Genomic DNA, 24,236 nt, shown 5'->3' with positions numbered 1-24,236 from the left:
CCAGATTCTTTGAGGAGACAAAATCTGTTTCATCCAGTTTTACTATTGACATAACAAGAATTACATTTGTTATGTTTTATGAGTTAATTACATATCTACATGTGTTCGCTGTAAACTCTTTTCTACATCTTCCTTAGCATATTTTGGAGCACAGGCTTTGATGCATGTTATATTGAAAAACAAAAACAGCTTTTGACTCTTAATGTTCAGATTCTGTCATTAATTGGTTCAAATCAGCTGACCTTCTTTAGTTTTGAACTAGAATTCTCTTTTATACATTCCTCGTCTGTGGTCCAATGTAAAGGAATGAATGATTCTTCTTATTTATTTACCTGGTAATCTCCAACACACTTGCTGAACACCTGCAATTTGTATGTAATAAGTTTCTAACTGATATGATTTATTCCATCTGTCCCATTTCTCACAGCATCTGGTCATCCCTCGAACTTTATTTCCAGTTGAGAACTGTCCCCATCTTCTCTCCTTTTCCCAGGTAACTTCCGTAAAAAAAAAAAAAAAAGTCTGTGCCTGTATTCCTGGCAAAAGATTTTGATAATGTAGGGTTGCTAACCATGCAGTCAACCCCAAGCTGGGAACCAGAAACTATTGCAGACTTTTTAGTGCCTGAAGTGCTCTCTTCACCTTGGCAAATGAGTGCCTGGTTGCAGTCGGACTTCTCTCACTCAGTCTTTATGTACTGCGATAAGTGTATTTTCTACCACTAAGCTTGATGCCAACCCTGCTGCCGATCTACACCATCATTTCAGGCCAGAAAATAAATTTCACCCAGGATCCATGCCAGGACTCCCTTCTCTCATCTTCATGCTGATCTAAATGTATTGGTTACCTCCATCTTCAGATGGATTGCTGAACATAAGAGGTGAGAGTGGAGCTGAAACCTTGGGCTAAATTACGTATCTTCTGTGTAGTCATAAGTTGTTCATCCCTCTCCTTTAGATCCCAATTAATGCACGGGTACATTTTTAAAAGAGAAATTTAACATTTAGGTACAAAACATCCTATTTACCATAGTACTAAAGTCTTTGAAAGGATCTCAAAAACAATAACAAAAGACACAGTGCCAAAATAGTATAGTAACTTAAACAATGAAATGTTAGTTGCTAGGAGAGGTAGTCACAGACATAGATCACCCGAGAGGTGACCTCACACCACTCCCAGGTGTTATCATGCTCCAAGTTGAAATGGGTCAAAAACAAACACTTCACCAAAGTTGGGTGCCAACAGGTATAGTGTGGGAGGCACCAAAAAGTGAATAAAATAACTTAAAACCATTTAAAAAGGAGAAAAGTGCTGGACTCTCCTACAAAGATGACAAACCATAAATAACAAATAATGTATCATGCTCAACAAAGTGTGTTTCATGGCTTTATGATACACGCTTCATCAGGTCCCATAGAGCCATAGTGGCAATAAAATAAAACCAAGCTCTTAATATGGTTTAATAAAAAGAGAAAAGGCAAGCATCATTGGGAGCCTTATGAGAAATTTGAATATGATCTTTTCTCCCTGCAAATAATTTTGTATGTAATTTTCAGTGTTTTTCTTAAGGGCACTACACGGAGATTGGATGCAGAATGGATGCAGAATGGATGCAGAAAAACTGACTCCAATGAATGCCTATGGGAAAATCAACAAGACGTAATAATCCGCACCACCTCTAGATCCAGTATCTTCATTTATTATAGAAAAGACATATTAAAATACAAAAAACATAGGGCATTTTTTGTATTTTAATATGTCTTTTCTATAATAAATGAAGATACTGGATCTAGAGGTGGTGCGGATTATTACATCTTGTTGATTCTATGGTCCTGTGATTGTCCAGGACTATTTCTTCTGCACACCTCACCATCTTTAAACTGATGGACAGCCTGTGAGTGCGATTTCATCACCTGAACTGCCTATGGGAAAATCTGCATCAGAAAAAATCGTGTTTAGTGAAAACAGGCCCATAGACATTCATTGGAGTCAGTTTTTCTGCATCCATTCTGCATCCAATCTGCGTGTAGTGGAAACAGGCCCTTAAGCGTAACTACTTGTCTGACTACCATTGCAGTTTTCTGAATCCCATACTGCATGCTAGATCTAGGACAGTGGAACACACAGTTCTGGGAAATTGGAAGATTCAAGAAACTGTTTAACATAAATGGAATAAAAGAAAGTGGAAATCAGACAAAAATTGTGTGGTGAATGAACTAGGTGCAGTATATAAAATTAACTCATGGTGGATTAGGTTTGTTAAAGTTTGTAATGAATTTACTTTTCCTAGACCTGGAAGGACCATCTCTCACTAGTTCCTGACAGATAAAGTTACAGTTGTTATGCACTCAGTTATGAGATGACACTGGGTTTCATACCAGGTTGACACGCTAAAGGCAGTTTCACCTGTATAAATATTAATAATATAAGAGAGAGCTTACGCAGACACAAGAGAGGATTTTGCTCACTGCTGCAGTCTCATTAGACATCTGTCAGCATGCTAATTGGAGAGGCCTTTTTCTGGGTTAAAAATGCCATATAAATTATTGAAGGCGATGGTGAAATCTTTCTCACCGATGTCACTTCATGTTTTGTATGTCCCTTGTGACAGCACTGACTGCCCGGCTGCTCGTCCACAGATAACCCTTGTTTGTCACTCTAAACAATGAAGCACTCTGATCATTTATATCATATTTTAAAAATGGAATTTGCTATTAAAAATGAACTTGCTGCTCATTAATTTCCATCTTTAGTTAGTAGAGTTTTGCCTTTTTGTAGTGGAGGTCCAGCCACAAATGTTTATCGTGCTTTCGTTTGACTTTGGAATGTACCGTATTAAATGGCTACTTGATTATTAGTGGTGCCTGGGTTCTCCTTGGGGACATTTCAGTTCACTTCCTGTCCTCTGCAATATGGTTTCTGAGCACAGGAAGTTAGTGGAAAATGGGGACATAGACAGCAATTGAAATAGACTTTAATAGTAAGGAAAAATTAGAACATTGTTTATGTTATTTGTTCCTGTTTATGAGTATATTCCTTACATCGTGGCCCATATGCAATTCTTTTTTTCTCCTGTGTTTTCTCCTAGGTGAGATTTTTAAATGTGTCAATGAAATGCCTTTTAAACCACCAACCAGCAAGGAAATACTCAAAATAATTGTGAGAGCACTTGTTCACCTACTTTTTGGTACCTTTTCAATTGCAAAATTATGGGAAATTATTTTAAATGGAAGGGAAAAAATTATCTCCTAGGAGAAAACTCAAGAGAAAAGTTTAATTGCATATGGGCCCGTGTTCCAGTGAGACAGGTTCACGGAGATGAGAATGTAATGGAAAACCTATTTAAAGTGTACCTGAAGTGACAAGACATTATAATATAGACGATTATGTACAGTGCCATGCACAGAAATAACTAGGCTGTGTTCCTTTTTATGCCTGAAAGAGTTAAAGATTCAGGTAGGCAAGTGACTAAGTGTAACCCTTACTGATAAGGAATAACAGCTATAACACTCTTGCCTGGCAGAAAACATTTTCTGAGAGCATGGAATAGATAAAAAAAGGTCAATAGTTCATATATTTTAGCTCTGGGACACTTGAAAGACTATGTCCTTAATTAGAGACAATAAAGCATTACATTTATCATTTAAGTTTTAAAACGTAAAAGAAAACTGCTGGATATGTAAAAAAAAAAAAGGCCAGTTTTAGGAGAAGGATAGATGACAGCGGTGGCAGGGAGCAGTGTAGACACTTCAGAAGGACCTGGAAACCACGCAATGTAGTGCTTGCTGGGAGCTGGAAAATGAGAGGGAAATATACTTACTAACATGCTGCAACGTGCACTCTGCATTGGGAGGAAGGGAGCTTGGAAGGCACTTTTGTAATGCATGTGCCCTAAATCTAATGATGCGCATGTGCCCTAAATCTAATGATGCGCATGTGCCCATTACAGACACTTGCAGGGGTGTGACTATAGGTGAGTAGCCCCTGCATCTGCGGGAATGGGGGGTGCAACTTCTGGCGATCCCTTTCTCCAACACTCTCATCTGATTTTGAAGTTGGATAACTTCACTGGTATGAACAGTAAATTGCATGCTTAAAACATTGCATAAAAAACATGCACAAATATTTGGAACACAATTTAAAACAAAGTCAGAAATTGCAGGGTGAAAGCTGTGTTAGACTTTTCTCTACCGCCTATAGCTCTGCGGCATGAATGGCATAGATTAGAAAGCTGGTGGAAGGAAGGTATTAGGGGATAAACAAGGTACATACAGTACTTCAGGGGGCCCCCCTTAATTCAGCACCCCATATCATAGAACTTGTGTTTTAAGATTTCAAATCATTATTGCATCTCCGAATGGGATATTAGATTCAGCCGGGGCACATTTGCTCTCAATTTGGAGACTGGAATGAAGTCCCTCTTGTGCGCTCTTCTGCATGCTCCTGCACACTTGACAAAAAGCATGTGATGCAAAGTAATGATTAATGCGGTTATGCTGATATTTAATCAAGCCGTTATGGAAAAAAAACATAACTGTTAATATTTATTTTCAGCATCAAGGTGCAATTATTTTCTAATTTACTCTTCGTGGCTCTCTGCTTAGCATGGGGTCTTGGTTTAATTGAGTCACGTTTTAAATGAAAGTTACTAAATAGTGACACATCCCTTCCGATCAGATTCCTGCCAAGCTTTATAAAAATAATTTCATGTGGTGCACAGCTGGGTGGCTCCGGCTCACACCTCCATATCATGTAACCTTGATTTCACATAGAAAATTACACATGTACACATGTCACTCATCCCAAATTACTTACTGTCCCTCACAACAATGCCTCCCCATTGATCAAGTAAAAAAAACAATAAATATAAATAAAGCTGAAGGTTGAAAGGACAGAAGCAAAGCTAAAACTAGAAAAAAGGGAGAATCCTTATTTATACTGTTAATCATAACCCACGGAGGCCTTGTGTTCACTGGGGACCTAAATATCACGCAGGGACTAATCTATTATACGCAGCAGTGACTTGGGAGGGAGTGCTGTGATACCGCATGTCACTTCTCTTGACTGCGGGGATTTATAGCAGACTGACAAAAGTCTAGCATGGCACCAACAATAAATCTTTTCTGTGGAAATATAGCTGGATGTTGGTAGTAAAATGCAAAGAATGCCTGCAGTTAAGGAATAATGAAATTGCCTTGGTCAACTCCCCCCTCCCCCCCCCCCAAAAAAAAACACAAAAAAACAAAAACAAACTGGCTGTACCTGTCATAACCTGCTGTATAGGCCACCTTGAGTTTAGTTTACTGTAACGATCGGTGTCAGCACACTGAGAGAATCTCTGATTATTGGTGATCTGCAGTATCACCAAGAATGCAGATATATACCTGATTATTGATGATCTGCAGAATCACCGATAATACAGATATATTGCTAACCTCTGGACACCTATAGGTATGTAAGTGTTTGATGTAACAGTAGTACTTTGAGTAATGCACCTGCTGGTCAGGTGATATTAGGCAGTAAAGGAACACTGCTCTGAGAGTACAGGAACCTTCCAGCAGCCTGAGACTCCCCAAGGGGTGGAGTCAGGCTGGAGACAGGAAGGGCCAGAGAGTGAGTGACACCTGAAGGTGGATGTCACTATCTGGTCTGGAGACTATCTCTTAAGAGGAGAAATAGCTCTCGAGGTCGGACACGCCTGGTCGGTAACACACGGACAGATAAAGTACAAAGACAGAAGGCTGATTCGGTATCCAAGGCAAGCAGGGTCTGGCAACGGAATATCAGATATGCGAGGTACCGAATCAGTGTACAGAAGAGTAGTCAAGAAAGCAATAAGTCATAACAGATATCAAACAATGCCTTGTCTTGGGTGCGAGGTCCGTGGTCTCAGCACCCTGGAACTAGTCTGGAGTATAACACAAATGGTAATACAGTTCCCTAGTCTGGGTGTGAAGTCCTTGGTCTCTACACCCTGGAACTAGCTCAAGCATAAACAGAATAACAGTTTAAGTAATCTGGCTCAGTGTGAATTCCCAGGTCCACCTGGTTCAAAAACACTGTTGGATCTGACTAAGGTCTGAGTGCTTCCACGTAGTGTTCGCAACGGCAGACAACTTGCAACTGGCCAGCAGTAACTATATATGGAGTAGTGCTCTCCAGCACCACCCCTAATTGATCAACCAATAGTATCCTGCTCTGGAGTCAGCTGATCGGTGTGATCAGCTGACTCTCTCTGCCCAGTATAAGAATTCTGCCTCTCAGCGCGCGCGCGCGCGTTTTCCTAAGCCTGTGTGCACTAACAGACTCAGCCACACCAGACACAAGCTGCCGCATGCAAACCGCCGCGCTGGACGCGGAACCAGCCGCCTTACTGTTGTTGCATGCGGCGGCTTTTCCACGTTCTGCCCTGCTACCAGACACACGCTTCCGCGTGCAAACCACCGCATTGGATGCGGAATCAGCTGCCTCCTCAGTAGCACACGCGGCGGCTTTTCCGCGTTCTCTCACATTTACAAAGAGTGGGAACAATTTCAGCTTATGGGCCTAATGCAGTTGTGGGAGTAATATACCTTACCTGTCTCCCTGTATCGTACACTCTTAACCAGCTGATCCATTTGCCAGTGTAATGTTTCACTGCCTAAGCAAACCCGAAGGGCTGGTTCACACTTGGGTGCTTTTAAGCACTTTGTTGATAGCTGGTGATCAGCAAAGCACTGTTACTAATGTATCTCTATGGGATCATTCTCACTGCAGCATTTGCAGAAATGGCAAATGTACTGCATGCAGCGCTTTGGGGGCGATCGCAATGTGAATCACAGCGCAGATCTCTGCAAAATCGGGATGCGAAATTGTGATTGCATTTAGAGTGTGAACTAGCCCTAAATCACCTGATGCATTTAAAGAATCCGCTTTAACATTAGGTTGCTGCTTTTAGGTGCATTGATAGATGCACAGGGCTACTTCTGTTACTTTTGATGAGCTTTCTTTAGCATCACTTACTATTTCTGTTACAGTTGATGAGCTTTCTTCAGCATCACTTGCTATTTCTGTTACTTTTGATGAGCTTTCTTCAGCATCACTTACTATTTCTGTTACATTTGATGAGCTTTCTTCAGCATCACTTGCTATTTCTGTTACTTTTGATGAGCTTTCTTCAGCATCACTTGCTATTTCTGTTACTTTTGATGAGCTTTTTTCATCATCACTTGCTATTTCTGTTACTTTTGATGAGCTTTCTTCAGCACCTCATGCCACTTATCTCTTACTGCTTGACAGGCTCTAATATAGTAATTGTTATCATTTTAAATATATTAAAATACTGTAATAAAAAAATACAGACAGATGGTTGTGTGACATCAAATACTACTAATCAAACATTACTGGGAGGGCAGGGCTGCAGCCCATTATATAGCAATAAATAGATATAGGAAATGTTTCTGATGTTGTAACTAAAGCAATTAGCAAAATGGGTCACCTATATAATATACTACATTCTACTATGTTAATTACGCTTCCTCTGTATTTGCGTTAGCACCTTCCCAGTTTATCAGTTGTTGCAGTTATTAGTAGCCTTTAATGCTAGCAATAGTTGTAATTGCATCAGCCCCATAATATCTCTCTTCATTTTGTATCAGCTTGAAATTGCTTTAAATTCAGAGAGAACACCTCCAAGCAGCTGTCCTTAAAGAGACTCTGTAACAAAATTTTCAGCCTTATTTCTTCTATCCTATAAGTTCCTATACCTGTTCTAATGTGGTCTGGATTACTGCAGCCTTTTCTAGTTGCACTGTCTCTGTAATATATCTAATCTTCTTTTCTTTGTCAAGCTTTGTCGACCCAGAGAGGAATGCACTGCCTCTGCTGTGATAGGAACAAGTTATGCATGCCCCCTCTATGCCCCCCTGCAGGCTCTGTGTGTGTGCTGTGTGTATGAGTCACAGGCAAGGTCACTGCTCACAGCCAGAGTGTCTGCAGCTCATGGAGCTGTGACCTTGTGAACAGCTGTGAGTACAGAAATATCAGTTCAAAGCCCAGACAAGCAGTTAAGGCAACAAATGTGAGTAACATTCCAGCAGTCAAGTCAGGCTTGAGAGGAGCCACTGCAAACAAGCACCTGCTCTGAGGATGTATATCCTGTTTGGCGGCCATCTTCATTGTTTACAAAAAAAGTAAAACAGTGATTTTTATCACCAAGAAAGCAGCGGGGAGCGGCGAAAATGCCACAGAGGAGGCTAGGAGAAGACAACAAACAGGCTGGTATGTTTATTTATGTAAGATTTTCACAGTACAGATTCTCTTTAATCTTCAGTCATGTAAGGACGTAATACATTTATTTCTGTGGACCATGTCTTCTGTCCTGTGTGGCATGACACAATATACAGTGGTATCAAGGGTGACTTACAGTATTACTGGTTCAGTGATGTTATCTCTCCTTGTTATTTCTCACCAATAAACCCCCAATTCTCAAAATAATTGCGCGCGCAGCTGTGTAAACCCCTCATTCTCAAAATAATCATGTGTGCAGGTGCGTAAACCCCTCAATCTCAAATTAATCATGCGTGCAGGTGCATAAACCTCCTCATTCTCAAAAGAATCATGCGTGCAGGTGCATAAACCCCTCATTCTCAAAATAATCATGCGTGCAGGTGCATAAACCCCTCATTCTCAAAATAATCATGAGTGCAGGTGCCTAAACTCCTCATTCTCAAAAGAATCATGCGTGCAGGTGCATGAACCCCCTCATTCTCAAAAGAATCATGCGTGCAGGTGCATAAACCTCCTCATTCTCAAAAGAATCATGCGTGCAGGTGCATAAACCCCTCATTCTCAAAATAATCATGAGTGCAGGTGCCTAAACTCCTCATTCTCAAAAGAATCATGCGTGCAGGTGCATAAACCTCCTCATTCTCAAAAGAATCATGCGTGCAGGTGCATAAACCTCCTCATTCTCAAAAGAATCATGCGTGCAGGTGCATAAACCTCCTCATTCTCAAATGATTTGCTTGCACAGGTGCGTAAACACCTCATTATCAAAATAATCATATGTGCAGATGTGTAAACCCCTCATTCTCAAACAAATTATATGTGCAGGTACTTAAACCCCCAATATCAAAAGAATTGCGTGTGCATGTGTGTCCGTGCATACTTACAGTTTTTGTTTTGCGTTGTGGGTGGTGGCTTAGTGTGGGCGGCACAGGCTTTTGAGTGGTGGTACTGTTTGCATTGTGGGCTGGGCTTAGTGCAGCAGTTATGTTGTGTGTGCATGCAGGTGTGTCTGTGCATACGTATAGCCTTTGTTTAGGATATAAGATAAGAGATCCTGGCTGCATTGGGAAGCCCAATCTGTAACAGCATCAGACCTGAAATGTCAGACCAGGCCAGCAAATGCAGACAGCTCAAGCCTGGTCTACCCAGGCTAGCAGCCAGGGCCATCTAAGCAGTGCTAGGCTAGCTAACAGCTGTCAAAGTGGAGGTGTGGTGGCTGGTAAGGAGATTTTGGGCTAGACTCTCTAACACTGCTACAGTCTACAGAGCGCACCCTATTGGCTGCAGCTCAAGAACTCCATCAGGAGGAAGTCTGTTAGGAGAAAAGCGCAGTATCGATGTTATTTGCCTTGTCTTATTGTAATGTGGATAAACATCCAGCACTATATTATGTATGGAGAGACCATCACTGATGAATCTATCCAGAGCCTTGACTTAATAGTGATTGCCTTTTGTGTTTAAAAATAACAGGTTACAGGTTTCTCTGCTTTCTTATTAATCTAGCTGCTGGTTTCTTATAAAGAACAGTGGATTTTCAGCTGAAATTGCAGACTGCTGAGCAGCAGAGATAGGACAGGCCTGCACTTTATTATATGAGCGAAAATGAGATTGTGCAGGCGTGCAGGAGAAAACTAAATAGTATTGTTAACACCCAGAATAGAGAACCTCTGAGTTTGGGGTGTTTCATGATTGTTCTTGATGGCATTAAAATAGCAAAGCCGATTCAAAAATTCTTTGCATCTATTTTAAAAAGCAGAAATCTTTCTTCATCTTCATCATTTCATCTAATTTAGCTTTCTCTAACATACTACTGCAAGAATAATCTAACCACATTACTCAGGACTGTTTCTGGCCACGTTGGTGCCCCAGGCAAAGCACCTTTTGTCTCCCTATCCCAATCTAGTGGACAGGAAGATCGATACCTACATCAATTAGTTTTGTGGACACTAATAAGAAACTGACAGTTTACATAGAAATAATGTTGTTTCTAAAAATATGTTTGTAAAGGATTCACAAATTATTACCATGCCATATACATCTCAGTGGCCAAAACTCTCCGAACCCATTTAACTATCCTTTCCAATAATGGTTGTCAGGGGAGGACTGGGACCTTTTGGTCTGGGGGAAAATGCAACCCAGAGGCCCTTGAGAGGGGGGGGAGGGGAGGAGGTACGACAAATGACAAAAATGGGCGTGACCATGGCATGCTGTGGGTGGAGCCAACGGCATGACATGCAGGGTGGACCAAAAATCTCAGAGGAATGCCATAAAGAATGAAAATTAAAGGGGAACTGAAGAGAGAGGTATATGGAGGTTGTCATGTTTATTTCCTTTTAAGCAATACCAGTTGCCTGGCAGCCCTGCTGATCCTCTGCCTCTAATATTATTAACCATAGCCCCTGAACAAGCATTCAGCAGATCAGGTGTTTCAGTGGTTCAGACTTTAAAGTCAGATCTGACAAGACTAGCTGCATGCTTGTTTCTGGGTTTATTCAGATACTACTGCAGAGAAATAGACCAGCAGGGCTGCCAGGCAACTGGTATTGATTAAAAGGAAATACACATAACAGCCTCCATATAGCTCTCTCTTCAGTTTCCCTTTAAGGCAGTTCCGATAGCAAAAACAGAATATATTCAGTACTAGCAAGACATACCTAATAAAGTGGCTTGTGAAATACAGGTAGCCCTAGGTTAATGAAGGAAATAGGGAATGTAGGTTTGTTCTTAATCTAAATCTGTTCTTAAGTCAGAACACTGTCATTTCTGTGCCTCTTCTGTCCCCCTCAATGTCACCTTTTCCCCCTGTGCCTTTTTTGTCCCCCTCTGTCTCACCTCATGTCCCTTATTCCTTTTTTCCCCCTGTGTCACCTTTGTTCCCCCTGAGACCCACCCCCATGGATCCTGTGTTCCCCCCACTGTGGCTCCTTTGGTTCCCCACTCCCCGCAGCGGGAACAGCAGCAGTCAACTCACCTACTCCTGGGTGCCTGCATGATAAGCAACCTCCTCTCCCTGCTTCCTCCTAATGCCGGTGTCGCGAAAGGATGTGATCAATAAAAGCCAGCAGTAGGGGGTACCAGTGAGGGAGGTAGGATAACGCTTATCATGGAATCGGCCGCGCTGGGAGTAACCATGGTACCTGGAGGCTAAGCGACAGGAAAGTCACCATAGTTACACTCAGCTTGAGGAGAGCAGAGCGATTTGCCATTGGATCGGGGACATGTGAGTACTACTCCTTAGTAGTACTACTCCTTAGCTGAGCTGTTCCTGTGCTGTCGAGCACAGGAACAGCTCAGCCTGAGGCCCCTGCAGAGAGTGAGGGACCAGGCATGGCCACACGCCTCCCTGATAATGCTCCCATAGTTGGAAATGTTTGCTGCGTGCGCAGTACCAATTTTTAGCAACTTCGCAAACACAGAATGCTCCCGGCTGTGGGAGCGCAATTCAGGAGGCACATGCAACTTTCAGAGGGAACAGCTGCTGAATGGATATCAGAGAGGGACAAGAAGGACAACAGGGAGTGGGAATGGTGAGGGAAACAGGCATGTGCAGAAGAGCATGACTGGCTGCGACTGGCCAGATTATCAGGAGGGGGTTGGTACAAGACAAGATTTTATTTTTTGTCACAAGTTAGCGGAAAACGACACTTTGTGACAAAAAAAATAAAATAAAAAAAAGTTTCCATTTCTGCTAACTTGTGACCAAAAAAATGAAATATGCCACGGACTCACCATGCCCCTCTCTGAATACTTTGGGGTGTCCTCTTTACAAAATGGGGTCATTTGTTGGGTATTTTTACTGTCCTGGCATTTTGGGGGTGCTAAACTGTAAGCACCCCTGTAAAGCCTAAAGGTGCTCATTGGACTTTGGGCCCCTTAGCGCAGTTAGGCTGCAAAAAAGTGACACACGTGGTATCACCGTACTCAGGAGAAGTAGTATAATGTGTTTTGGGGTGTATTTTTACACATACCAATGCTGGGTGGGAGAAATATCTCTGTAAATGAAAAAAAAAATTTTTTTTACACACAATTGTCATTTACAGAGATATTTCTCCCACCCAGCATGGGTATGTGTAAAAATACACCCCAAAACACATTATACTACTTCTCCTGAGTACGGCGATACCACGTGTGACACTTTTTGCACCCTAACTGCGCTAAGGGGCCCAACGTCCAATGAGTACCTTTAGGATTTCACAGGTCATTTTGAGGCATTTGATGACACCCCAAGGTATTCCGTTACGAGTATGGTGAGTTCATAAAAGATTTTATTTTTTGTCACAAGTTAGCGGAAATTGATTTTATTGTTTTTTTGTTTTTGTTTTTTTTTACAAAGTGTCATTGTTTACTAACTTGTGACAAAAAATAAAATATTCTATGAACTCATCATACACCTAACGGAATACCTTGGGGTGTCTTCTTTCTAAAATGGGGTCACTTGTTCCTATACTGCCCTGGCATTTTAGGGACCCTAAACCGTGAGTAGTAGTCTAGAAACCAAATGCCTCAAAATGACCTGTAAAATCCTAAAGGTACTCATAGGACGTTGGGCCCCTTAGCGCACCTAGGCTGCAAAAAAGTGTCACACATGTGGTATCACCCTACTCGGGAGAAGTAGTATAATGTGTTTTGGGGTGTATTTTTACACATACCCATGCTGAGTGATTGATAGGTGATCAGTAGGTGATTACAGGGGAGAATACATGCAAGCAATGCACTGGCGAGTTGATCAGAGGGGGTCTGAGGGCGATCTGAGGGTATGGGCGGGTGATTGGATGCCCGCAAGGGGCAGATTAGGGTCTGATCTGACGGGTAGCAGTGACAGGGGATGATTGATGGGTGATTGATGGGTGATTAGAGGGGAGAACAGATGTAAATAATGCACTGGGGATGTGATCAGTATGGGGTCTGAGGGTGATTTGAGGGTGTTGGCGGGTGTTTGGGTGTCTGCAAGGGGCAGATTAGGGTCTGATCTGATGGGTAGCAGTGACAGGGGGTGACAGGGTGATTGATAGGTGATCAGGGTGTGATTAGAGGGGAGAATAGATGCAAGCAATGCACTGGCAAGGTGATCAGGGGGGGTCTGAGGGCGATCTGAGGGTGTGGGCGGGTGATTGGGTGCTTGCAAGGGGCAGATTAGGGTCTGATCTGATGGGTAGCAGTGACAGGGGGTGATTGATGGGTGATCAGTGGGTGATTACAGGGGAGAATAGATGTATACAGTACATGGGGGGGGTCTGGGGAGGATCTGAGGTGTGGGCGGGGTGATCAGGAGCCCCCAGGGGGCAGTTTAGGACCTAATCTAAAATATAGCATTGACAGATAGTGACAGGGAGTGGTTGATGGGTGATAAGGGGGGTGACTGGGTGCAAACAGTGGTCTGAGGGGTGCTGTGGGCGATCAGGGGGGCAGGGGGACAGGACCAGTGTGTGTGTGCTTTTACATACACAGCTGCCTCCTCCCCTGGTGGTCGCTCGATCTCTGGGACCACCAGGGTAGGAGGCAGCCTGTATAATACACTTTGTATACTTAACAAAGTGTATTATACGTTTTGTACCGGCGAGATCGGAGGGTTAACAACCTTCCGCAACCTGCCGGCGGGTTGACGTTTTGGGTGAGCAGAGCCTAATGCCGGCGGATGCGCGCATCTCTGCGCGCGATCCCCGGCTAATTAGTCCCCCAGGTGCCGCCGCCGATTGACATTACGCGGTCCTCGGGGAGCCACCTTGCCGACGCCCATAGGTAGTGGGCGGTTGGCAAGTGGTTAAAGGGAACCTTAACTCAAATAGAAACATGAGTTTCACTTACCTGGGGCATCTACCAACCCCCTGCAGCCATACTGTGCCCTCGCAGTCACTCATGGCTCCTCCGGTCCCCTGCTGCCAGCTAGTTTCCTTTTTTGCCGGCTGGGAGTCGGCCGGCCGCCATGCGTACCTTTTTACGCATTCCTGCTGGTGCAGGAAGCTATCGCAGACATTAGCTATCGCAGTACATTTTTACGCGTTACAGGTGCAATGCGTACATTTTTGTGCATTACACCCGTAACGCGTAAAAATTTACTTGTTAATGTTCGCAATAGCGTTCTGCACCAGCGGGAATGCGTAAAAATGTACGCATGGCGGCCGGCCGACTCTCAGTCGGCCGAAAACGAAACTAGCTTGCAGTGGGGGACCAGAAGAGCCATGAGTGACTGCGAGGGCACAGGATGGCTGCAGGAGGCTGGTAGATGCCCCAGGTAAGTAAAACTCATGGGGTTTTTTTTTGTTAAGTTTCCCTATAACCATTATATTGTTTATGTAAAGCCTGAGACTTTACAGGTTAAAATATTGTCCTAGCAATACAAGTAGTATTACAACAATTACAGCAATGCCTATTTAGGTGTTAAAATTACCTTCCATCCCTTCCTTAAAGAGTAACTGTCAGGCTGCAAAAGCTAATTTAAACCTCAATTCTCCTGTATTAAACAGTTTAGAAGGAAGCCAAAAAGGCAATACTGAAGTTAAAAATCTCTCTTACTTTGATGTTTGCTGAATAGCAATCCTCTTTATTCCCAAGCTCCTAAGGAGGCCAGCAGGTCGCATAACAGATACTGCAGAGCATGCTGGGGCTGCTTCTTCTCCCTACTGCACTCCCTTGGTCCTCCCCTTCATTTCCCTATCCCACCCTAAGGCTGCTTTCACAGTGAGAAGTTACAGGCTCATGTTACAGCAGCTTGTAACTTGCAGCCCAACTCACAGCACTGAAAAATCAATGTGCTGTTCACAGTGCACATGTTCCATTAGAGTATACTGCAGGAGTCTGCTATTGTTCCTAGCCACATGGCTAATTAATATTCACTGCACAGTAGTGTTGTCTGGATCATGAACGATTAGGATCTTTGATCCGGATCTTTTTTGTGAGTCGAATCATCCGAGATTCGGTTCACAGTGGATGTCTGGAAGAAACACAAACTGCAGCTTCTCTCACTGCTGCAAATGATTCAAAGATTTGGTTCAAAGATCCGGATCTTTTCAATGATCCGATTCGAATCAGAGTGACAGACAATATGCCCCGTTACACCAGAGACTGGTGGGAGTGTCTGAGGGCTGGAACTTGGAAGGGCTAAAGAATCATCAATCAGGAAACAGGGTAAGGGAGGATATTACATCACAATTGGCTTCATACAAGACAGTCAAACATGGAACCTGCCATGAGCTGTCAGGAGCATCAATCTCTGCAAATACTATATAAAAATTCTGTTAACCTCCTTAGCGGTAACCCCGTGTGTGACACGGGGTAAGCCGCCGGAGGGTGCCGCTCAGGCCCTGCTGGGCCGATTTACATAATTTTTTTTTTTGCTGGACGCAGCTAGCACTTTGCTAGCTGCGCCAGCACCCCGATCGCCGCCGCCGCGCGCCCGATCGCCGCTATCCGGTGCAGCGCGCGCCCCCCCCCACCCCCAGACCCCGAGCGCTGCCTGGCCAATCAGTGCCAGGCAGCGCCGAGGGGTGGATCGGGACTCCCAATGATGTCCCGACGTCGTTGACGTCGGTGACGCCATGGCGACGGGGGAAGCCCTCCAGGAAATCCCGTTGAATTTCCTGATCGAAGCGGGCGGGGGGATGCCGCTGAGCAGCGGCTATCATGTAGCGAGCCCTCGGCTCGCTACATGATTAAAAAAAAAAAAATGAAAACAAAAAACTGCTGCGCTTCCCCCTGGCGGTATTTTTCATACCACCAAGAGGGTTAAGTTCTGTTAAGTATACAAATCCCGAGGTGAAAACAGACTGATGAGATAAACAATTGTATCTATCCTCCTTCTCCTAAAAATTGCTTTTTTTTAGATATTCCACAGCTTTATTTTATATTTAATTCCAAGTTTTTACTGTTTGATTGTTTCTGCTCAAGGACACATTCATTGAAGTATGCCAGAGCTAAAATCTATGAATTATTGACCCTTTCTATCTCTTTCCTGCTCTCAGAAGACAATTTCCTGCTTAGGAAAGGGTTTTATGGTTGTAATTCCTTATCAGTGAGGGTTACGCTATAGTCCAACCCAGATATAAACTGTCACATACATACCTGATGTTTAACTCGTTTAGGCAGAGAAAGAAAAAAAAAGTAATGCAGCATAGTTATTAGCGCGTTTGACACTGTACTTACACATGTCTATCTCATCATGTCACATGTCACCAAAGGCTGGTGGTGCTGCAAAGGTGGATGAATTTTGTCAATCCTTCAACCCCTCACCTCTTACTGCTGCTTCTGTTCTCCTAAGTAAATTGCACGGTTAGCTGCCACCAACTGTATCCTCCCCTCTGCAGTTCAGTGACCACATTCTCTCAGCTGTCTAAGTTTTCTTCTTAACTTATCCGCATGAAGGGAGTATGACTTAGGAAATAGCTAAAAAGCAAACAAAAGAGCGCTCTGAAGAACAGAAAGTACAATCAACCGCTGTCCCACCCAGGACAGGTCTTACCGGGAAGGTGTTGGCTTTCTAGTATAGTCCAGCCAAATCAAGCGTTGTCCCCTTTAAATAGACCGGGGACCAGGCTCTCCAGGCGGTGTCTGGCGATGGAGTCTCCATGGGAACTGGTCTGCGACAATCCTAGTAAGTTGAGGGGGTGGCGGCATAGACAACTGGAGGGCTGGGGCAGGAGGAGGCACGTTCTCCCCTGCGTGGCAGGACAGTGGCAGAGCAGCGTCCGCTCCCGATACACTTGCCGCTCACCCAATGCAGGAACGTGTGGTGTCAGGTTGCTGCTAGGCAACGCAGTGGCTGTGATGCGGAAAACTGCAATATGCACAGCGGTTGTAAGAGGATAGGGGCACTGTTTTCCTTTACAGTGTATTTTTAAGGGAACTTTCACACTGAAAAGTAACACACAACTGACACTGTTTTGTGCACTGTAACATGCTGCAATTCAAAGTCTATGAACAGTTCACTCCTCATCAGTTGCCATAACTGATTCTGTTGTTAGAAGGTCAGAATATGCAGTGCTTTGCTAGAATTGCACACGCTTAATTAGTAAAGGTGCTTATTGGGCAGTTGCTTCTTTTCCTGCATTACATCGCATGCCAATGCAAATGATGGTTTTGGTTTCATTATATGCACGCCATAATGCAACACCCCACTGAGAAACTGCCCTTAATGTGGCAGTGCTTGTAAACAAGAGGGGTTCTTAGACCTCTTCAGGGTGGCAAAGTTTGTAATGCAGCAGAACTGCATTATTGATTATAGGGCAATGTGTAATTGATTTGGCATATTTCTAAGTACACTTTACTCTTTGACACTATTGCATTATTGATGATGATGTGCCTTCCACAACTCTCATTCACTTTACCTATGTGTACAAAATAGGCAATGGGCAACACTAGTCAAGTAAAGTTGCTTATGCTAAAGCCTCTTTCCATGTCGATGACTTTAATACAGAAATAAATCTCAGCGGATGAGATACACTGTCATATTCATTTCAGGAGTGAGGCGCCAGCATAATACACGTCTGGTGTCTGTAATGAGCTGCACCGCTGCTTTATCACCAATTGTGCTGATGCTGTAGGCCCCCCCGCCAGGCTGCCAGCATAAGGACCTGTCCAAAATGTCATTTAGGATTTTCGTAAAAGAAGTTGTCCCCATCTTATTTTCCCGAAGACAAGTGGCAGCTGTCATCTGTCCAGAAATTGCCAATAAAAGATATAAATATCAATTTCATGGCGCACACAAGCTTAGCATGATGCCGTATATGTGGCAAACCTCTTCCTGTGAATGGATGATTGCGCTGCAGACTAGCCATGCTCAGCTGTCGGCCTCAGGGCTGCCCCTGGCCCTCCGTTGCTGGCTTGCCATCCCTGGTTTAAATCAATTAATTTTGTTAAAAATGTTTTTTACCTCATTCCTTTTATGCACACATCTCTGTGTGGGTGCGATATCAGGTATTGGAGAGGCACACCTTGCCGTGGGTGGTTTGGGTGCTAAGCCTAGATGCAAAAGCAACATCAGTCCATGTAGATAATCCAAGTACGGCTAGCATACCAATGTAAATATTCCAGGAACCTTATTCCTTATTACATGTGCAACATATGACCATTGTTTCGGGGCCACGGAGGGTCCCCTTCATCAGATACAGTGCAGACATACTGTGTAGGTGGAACTAAGAGAGCCAAGCTCCAGGCGAAAATCTCTTTCTACACAGGTGTAAGATCTCAATGGAAGATGCTTGTTTTATAGGATTAGCTAATCTCACATTATTGCTTGTTTTAAAATCCTTGTACCAGCTCCAGCCTGCCGCAGTGGCTTCCAGAGCTGCAGGATGCAATCTTCTCAGAAAGCTCTGTCTTTGCTTGAGCAAGCATCATCTGTGGCCATTCCTGTCAAGTCTACTATTAACTTCTTCAGCTGAAAAGTTTTAGGTCTTTAGATTTTTAGAATCAGTAGCGATTTTTGTCCTCTTCAGATGAACCTGTCATCGGCCCAGTGCACACCAAAAACCTCTAGCAGATCTGCGAAATGCTAGAGGTTTTTAAAGCAGATTTCAGAGCGATTCTAGACATGTTTAGAGACGTTTTCTAAACATGCCTAGCGTTTTTTGGAGCGTTTTTGTGTAGCAGATTACAAATATTGTTTCAGTAAAAGCTGTAAGGGCCCGTTTCCAGTAGAGCGAATCTGCATGCGTTTCCTGCATGCAGATTTGCATAGACGATACAAGTGGATGGGCCTGTTTCCACTTGTCAGGATTTCTGAGCGTTTTTCTGTGCAGAAAAAATCTGCACGGCAGACCCCGCAGAATTCGCATACCGCACACCGCTATGCGAATCGCCGCAAATGTATTTAATAGGGAAATCGCATGCGGTTTTGGCATGCGTATTTTACCGCGATTTCGCATGCGATTTCACATAGAAAGTAAAGTTAAATCACACAGGCATGACATGGTTAAAATCGCATCAATACTAACCTATGCGAAATCACATGCGAAATCGCAGTAAAATACGCATGCGGAATCGCACCCGCATGCAATTTCGTCAGCGGGGAATCAGCGGCGATTCCGCACCGCACAAGTGGAAACGGGCCCTTACTGAACAGCTTCTGTAACAAAAAGGCCTGGAAAACCGCTCTGCTCTAGCGTTTTTCAGAGCGGTTTTCCACTTTCCTATACTTTAACATTAAGGCAGAAACTCCTCAGAAATCTAAAAAAATGCTGCAGCCCCCGAGTTTGCGTTTGTGGAAAAAAAAAAGCCGCTCTGGTGTGCACCATCCCATTCACTTTCATTAGCCAAACGGCTTTCCCCCTGGTGTGCACCAGCCCATCATGTGGATAGCAATCACCCGGTGCTGCGTAACAGAATACTGAAAAATACATAAACCCACTCATATTTAGGTGAAGAGAAACTCAAGTACTCAGTATTCAATACTTTTTATTGAGTAAAGCAGTTTTTTTTTTTTTTTAATAGAGTTTTGGAAGAGGGATGGTACATTATTTTCTGGTGTTGTACTGTGTTGAAGGTCATTGCAGCAATTTTGACTGAAAAGCTGGAGATGTAGGCGTTCTGCCAGCCTTATAATTTAGGGCCCATTTCCACTTGAGCAGTTGCTCAGGGAAATGCTGCCTTGTTGCATGCAGCAGTTTTTTGTTTCACAATTTTGAATCAGGATTTGGATGCGTTCTCACATCTCTGCAAGTGCTGACGAGCGCCCTGCAAGACGCACACCGGCTCAGTGGAAATCGGCCCTTAGGGATCCTGTCATATCATTAAAGCACACCTGAGCTGAGCCTGAGACTGACATAAAGGCTGACATATTAGGCCTCGTTCAGACTATACGCGCTGCCGTCCGCATTTTGGCAGCGCGTATAGTGTGCGACACGCAAGAACGGTAGAAGGGCATAGACAGCCCTTCTACCGTTCCCATCATATGCGCTGCGTGGCAGCGCGATTGCGCTATCGCGTGCTGCACGCATTTTTGGGAATCGCAGCGCAGATCCCATTCATTGTAATGAATGGGATCTGCAGCGCAGCGCATAGGAGCGCAGATGGCGTGCGATCGGACGCGTTGCGTTCCAATCGCACAGCCATCTGCGCTAAATGATGTGAACGAGGCCTAATGAATGGGATCTGCAGCGCAGCGCATAGGAGCGCAGATGGCGTGCGATCGGACGCGTTGCGTTCCAATCGCACAGCCATCTGCGCTAAATGATGTGAACGAGGCCTTAGGGTATTTCCTTTTAACGAATACCAACCGCAGGCTGTTACACACCTGAAACAAGAATGTGGCGAATCCAGTCAGAAACATCTGATTTGCATCCTTGCTCAGGGCCTATGGCTAAAAGTATTAGGCCTTTTTTCAGATGGGCAGCTGACAGGTGGTGAAAAAAAGTGTATTGTGTGTGGCCACCTGTATCTCAAAGACTCTATCCAGACTACTTTCCTGCATGCTGGTTCATATCTAATGCCTTGTTTGGGTGTAAATGATAAAACTTACGAGCATCTTTTTTCTATACACATTTTAACTTGAAAGTGCTGTTTTGCTTCTGAAGACTCATGCTGTTTTGCGCCACACAATATAATTGCATTGTTAATGCAATGCAATTATATTATTGAATGTTCACATCAACATTAGCAGTGTGGTGGATTCCCTCAGCATAGCTAGGTTAGGTTCACACTGATGGTTTCACAGCTTTTTTAAGGCATGTAACAGAGCAGTTAAGAGAAGATTGACTGCTTCTCCACTGAATAATTGAGAATGTTTATGGAGGAGCTTGTGATAGGCATTAGAAGGAGTTTGTAAGTCACCATGGTAGATTTAGCTTGCACAGATGTACACACGCTGCTTGCAGCTTCTGAGAAGCAGTTGTTGCTACAGCCACCTCTGTAGAATTCAGTGTTTTATGCTTTTGGAAGCAACTGCTCTTTTAATGCCTGTATGTCTTCTCAAATGCTTAGGAAGTTGGAAGAGGTTGGTTGGAGTCATGAAAGAAGAATCCTCAAAACCTTTATGCTAATCTTCTATTACTCAGAAAATATCCATTATTTTCTGTAGCCCTAGGAGGAACATTTCTGGGCTCCTGTATTAAAGGGACTCCGAGCAGTGCAGAAACTATGGAAAGATGCATATCATTTTAAAGCTCTCTTTCTCCTCTTTCCAATGATATACAAACCGCCGCCCTACGCCTTTTAGTTTTCGCTATTTTCGCGATTGAAATTGCCGCGGCCGCAATTTCAATCGCGAAAATAGAGAAAACTAAAAGGTGTAGGGCGACGATTTAGGTGTCGTCAGAAAGAGGAGAAAGAGAGCTTTAAAATGATATCCATCTTTCCATAATTACATTGTATTACACAGGACGACACTTTCCCCAGTGTCAGCAGCTCCATTCAGCAGAATGGAGCTGCTGACTTTAGGAAAAAGTCGCTCTGTGTAATACAATGTAACTATGGAAAGATGGATATCATTTTAAAGCTCTCTTTCTCCTCTTTCTGGCGACACCTAAATCTTCGCCCTACACCTTTTAATTTTCTCTATTTTCGTGATTGAAATTGCGGCCGCGGCAATTTCAATCGCGAAAATAGCGGAAACTAAAAGACGCAGGGCGGCGGTTTATATATCATTGGAAAGAGGAGAAAGAGAGCTTTAAAACGATATGCATCTTTCCATAGTTTCTGCACTGCTCGGAGTCCCTTTAAATGTAGCCGCTAAAGTATCTACCTCAGGAGAGGTGGCAGCGCTTCCCAAAGCAGGCTGCAACTGAATGACTACCAGCATAGGCAGGGTACACAACTTGTATTCAAAACAGATGCACCAAATTCAAATTAATGGAGGATGTTAGCTTCCAAACAGTTTGCATGTAAAGTATTATGTACTTCGACCCTTCCACGGCGATGAGGCCATCCATTTGACAGGGGCCATAACCTCTAACTAATTAACAGACGAGCACAGTGTGAACCTGGAAGAAGTTAGCCATATAATGCTTTATGTTGTCTTTAAAGTATCTACCAGTAGATCAAGTATCAGTTCTTGGAGAAGGGAAGTCAGAACCTCTGTCAGATTTTGGTTGTTTTCTGCATCCCCACTGGGAAGATTACGCTATCCGATCTGTTCCTGTGATCCAGCAGAGAGTAAAAGAAGAGACATTGGTAGCCATGAAAAACCAGGCCATGGTCGTAGCCCATTTCCATGCTAACTTAGACCAAATAAAAGTAATTAACATCCCACTGTGTATTTGATTTATTTTTATTTTGCATGTTTACTTAGGTTCCTTCTGCTACAGTGTTGTCAAGCTCGTCATACATGCGCATGATCCGCTGGGGCTTCTGGAACCCTCTGCTGAATGCTGGGACTACAGAAGTGACTGTACCTCTTCAAGGCGGACCTATGACCAATCCAAGTAATAATCTTGTGTACAAGATCCCCTCAACCAGCATGAGCTCAGATGAGGTAAATAAAATTATATATTTCAGGATGCTTTAGTACTTTTAATGATCCCTGGGGAGGTTTTATCTGGACAAATGCAAACAAAACTGGAAGAGTGAAGCAGTCACCCAATGTAACAATCAGGTTTCAGCTGTTAAATGAAACAAGAATGCTAATTGGTTGTGCCTGGCAACTGGTCACTCTTGTGTATGTATGTGGTAGTATATAGTAGGGGGAGGTTAAGGTTGTGTGTTTGTGAATAATCACTCCACCAGCAGGATACACAGGACGCAATTTTCGTCTCAGATAGACTGTTCATTTGATAATTTCTGCCTTATAGGATCTGCTTACGTTCGAGAAAGGAATACATTTTATGCATTACTGATCTCAAAATTGATCCCTTTCTTGTTTGGGCATGCTGGAAATGTTTAAACAATCAGTCTTAATTGCATCATGTGTACCAGCCTTTAACATTAATTGTCTATGTGTCATTGAGATGGTTCCTTATCACCTGGTATCACCTGAACTGGTTTCTTATCATCATAAAGTGCAATTCCCCCTCGGTCCTCCGTGCCTGGTACTGGCCTTTATAATACTCATGCTTCAGCAGTAGTGAACACAAGGTTTATATCAAATTCAAATTACCACTCCTGTGGAAATGGAAATTGTGAGGGGTGAACTTGTGTGTGGACCTGATGTGGGCATACAGTGAACATTTTTAACAGACATTAGATTGGGAAAAAACATACAATTTAATGATAATCAGGGTCGCCATCAGAACTTTCTGGGCCTCATACTTGGCAAACCTACAGGACTCCACCAGCAGGATACACAGGATGCAATTTTCGTCTCAGATAGACTGTTCATTTGATAATTTCTGCCTTATAGGATATGCTTACGTTCGAGAAAGGAATACATTTTATGCATTACTGATCTCAAAATTGATCCCTTTCTTGTTTGGGCATGCTGGAAATGTTTAAACAATCAGTCTTAATTGCATCATGTGTACCAGCCTTTAACATTAATTGTCTACATGTAATTGAGATGGTTCCTTATCACCTGGTATCACCTGAACTGGTTTATTATCATCATAAAGTGCAATTCCCCCTCGGTCCTCCGTGCCTGGTACTGGCCTTTATAATACTCATGCTTCGGCAGTAGTGAACACAAGGTTTATATCAAATTCAAATTACCACTCCTGTGGAAATGGAAATTGTGAGGGGTGAACTTGTTTGTGGACCTGATGTGGGCATACAGTGAACATTTTTAACAGACATTAGATTGGGAAAAAACATACAATTTAATGATAATCAGGGTCGCCATCAGAATTTTCCGGGCCTCATACTAGGCAAACCTACAGGACCCCCCTCACACCAAATAACAATCTGATAGGTAGATTGTGTGGGGGCAGAGCCACTGTATGTGGGGTAGAGTCAAAGCAACTTGCCTGTGGTCCATAACTCCCTCACCCCTGCATTGATGCATGTTCACCAATCACACAGCAGGGAAGAGGGAGATGACCACACAACTCCTGTTATGCCACGGTAGAATAATTGCCAGCAGAGGCTCGAGTGGCACTGCCACTGTTTGG

At 43.5% G+C, this 24,236-nt stretch overlaps 1 protein-coding gene across 3 annotated transcripts in view; it reads left to right on the top strand.

Annotated features, from left to right (window-relative positions):
* The window catches only part of NPHP4 (nephrocystin 4), a 486,557-nt gene that overhangs the window by 175,940 nt on the left and 286,381 nt on the right, over positions 1-24,236 (top strand). For all 3 annotated transcript variants that reach the window (XM_068240494.1, XM_068240492.1, XM_068240493.1), the window contains one exon: positions 22,487-22,669. In XM_068240494.1, coding sequence (XP_068096595.1) covers positions 22,487-22,669 — 183 coding nt within the window. The remainder of the gene's footprint in view (positions 1-22,486; positions 22,670-24,236) is intronic.

Source organism: Hyperolius riggenbachi, chromosome 6 (assembly GCF_040937935.1).
Source record: "Hyperolius riggenbachi isolate aHypRig1 chromosome 6, aHypRig1.pri, whole genome shotgun sequence".
NCBI lineage: Eukaryota > Metazoa > Chordata > Amphibia > Anura > Hyperoliidae > Hyperolius > Hyperolius riggenbachi.
This window is presented reverse-complemented; position numbering and strand designations above follow the sequence as displayed.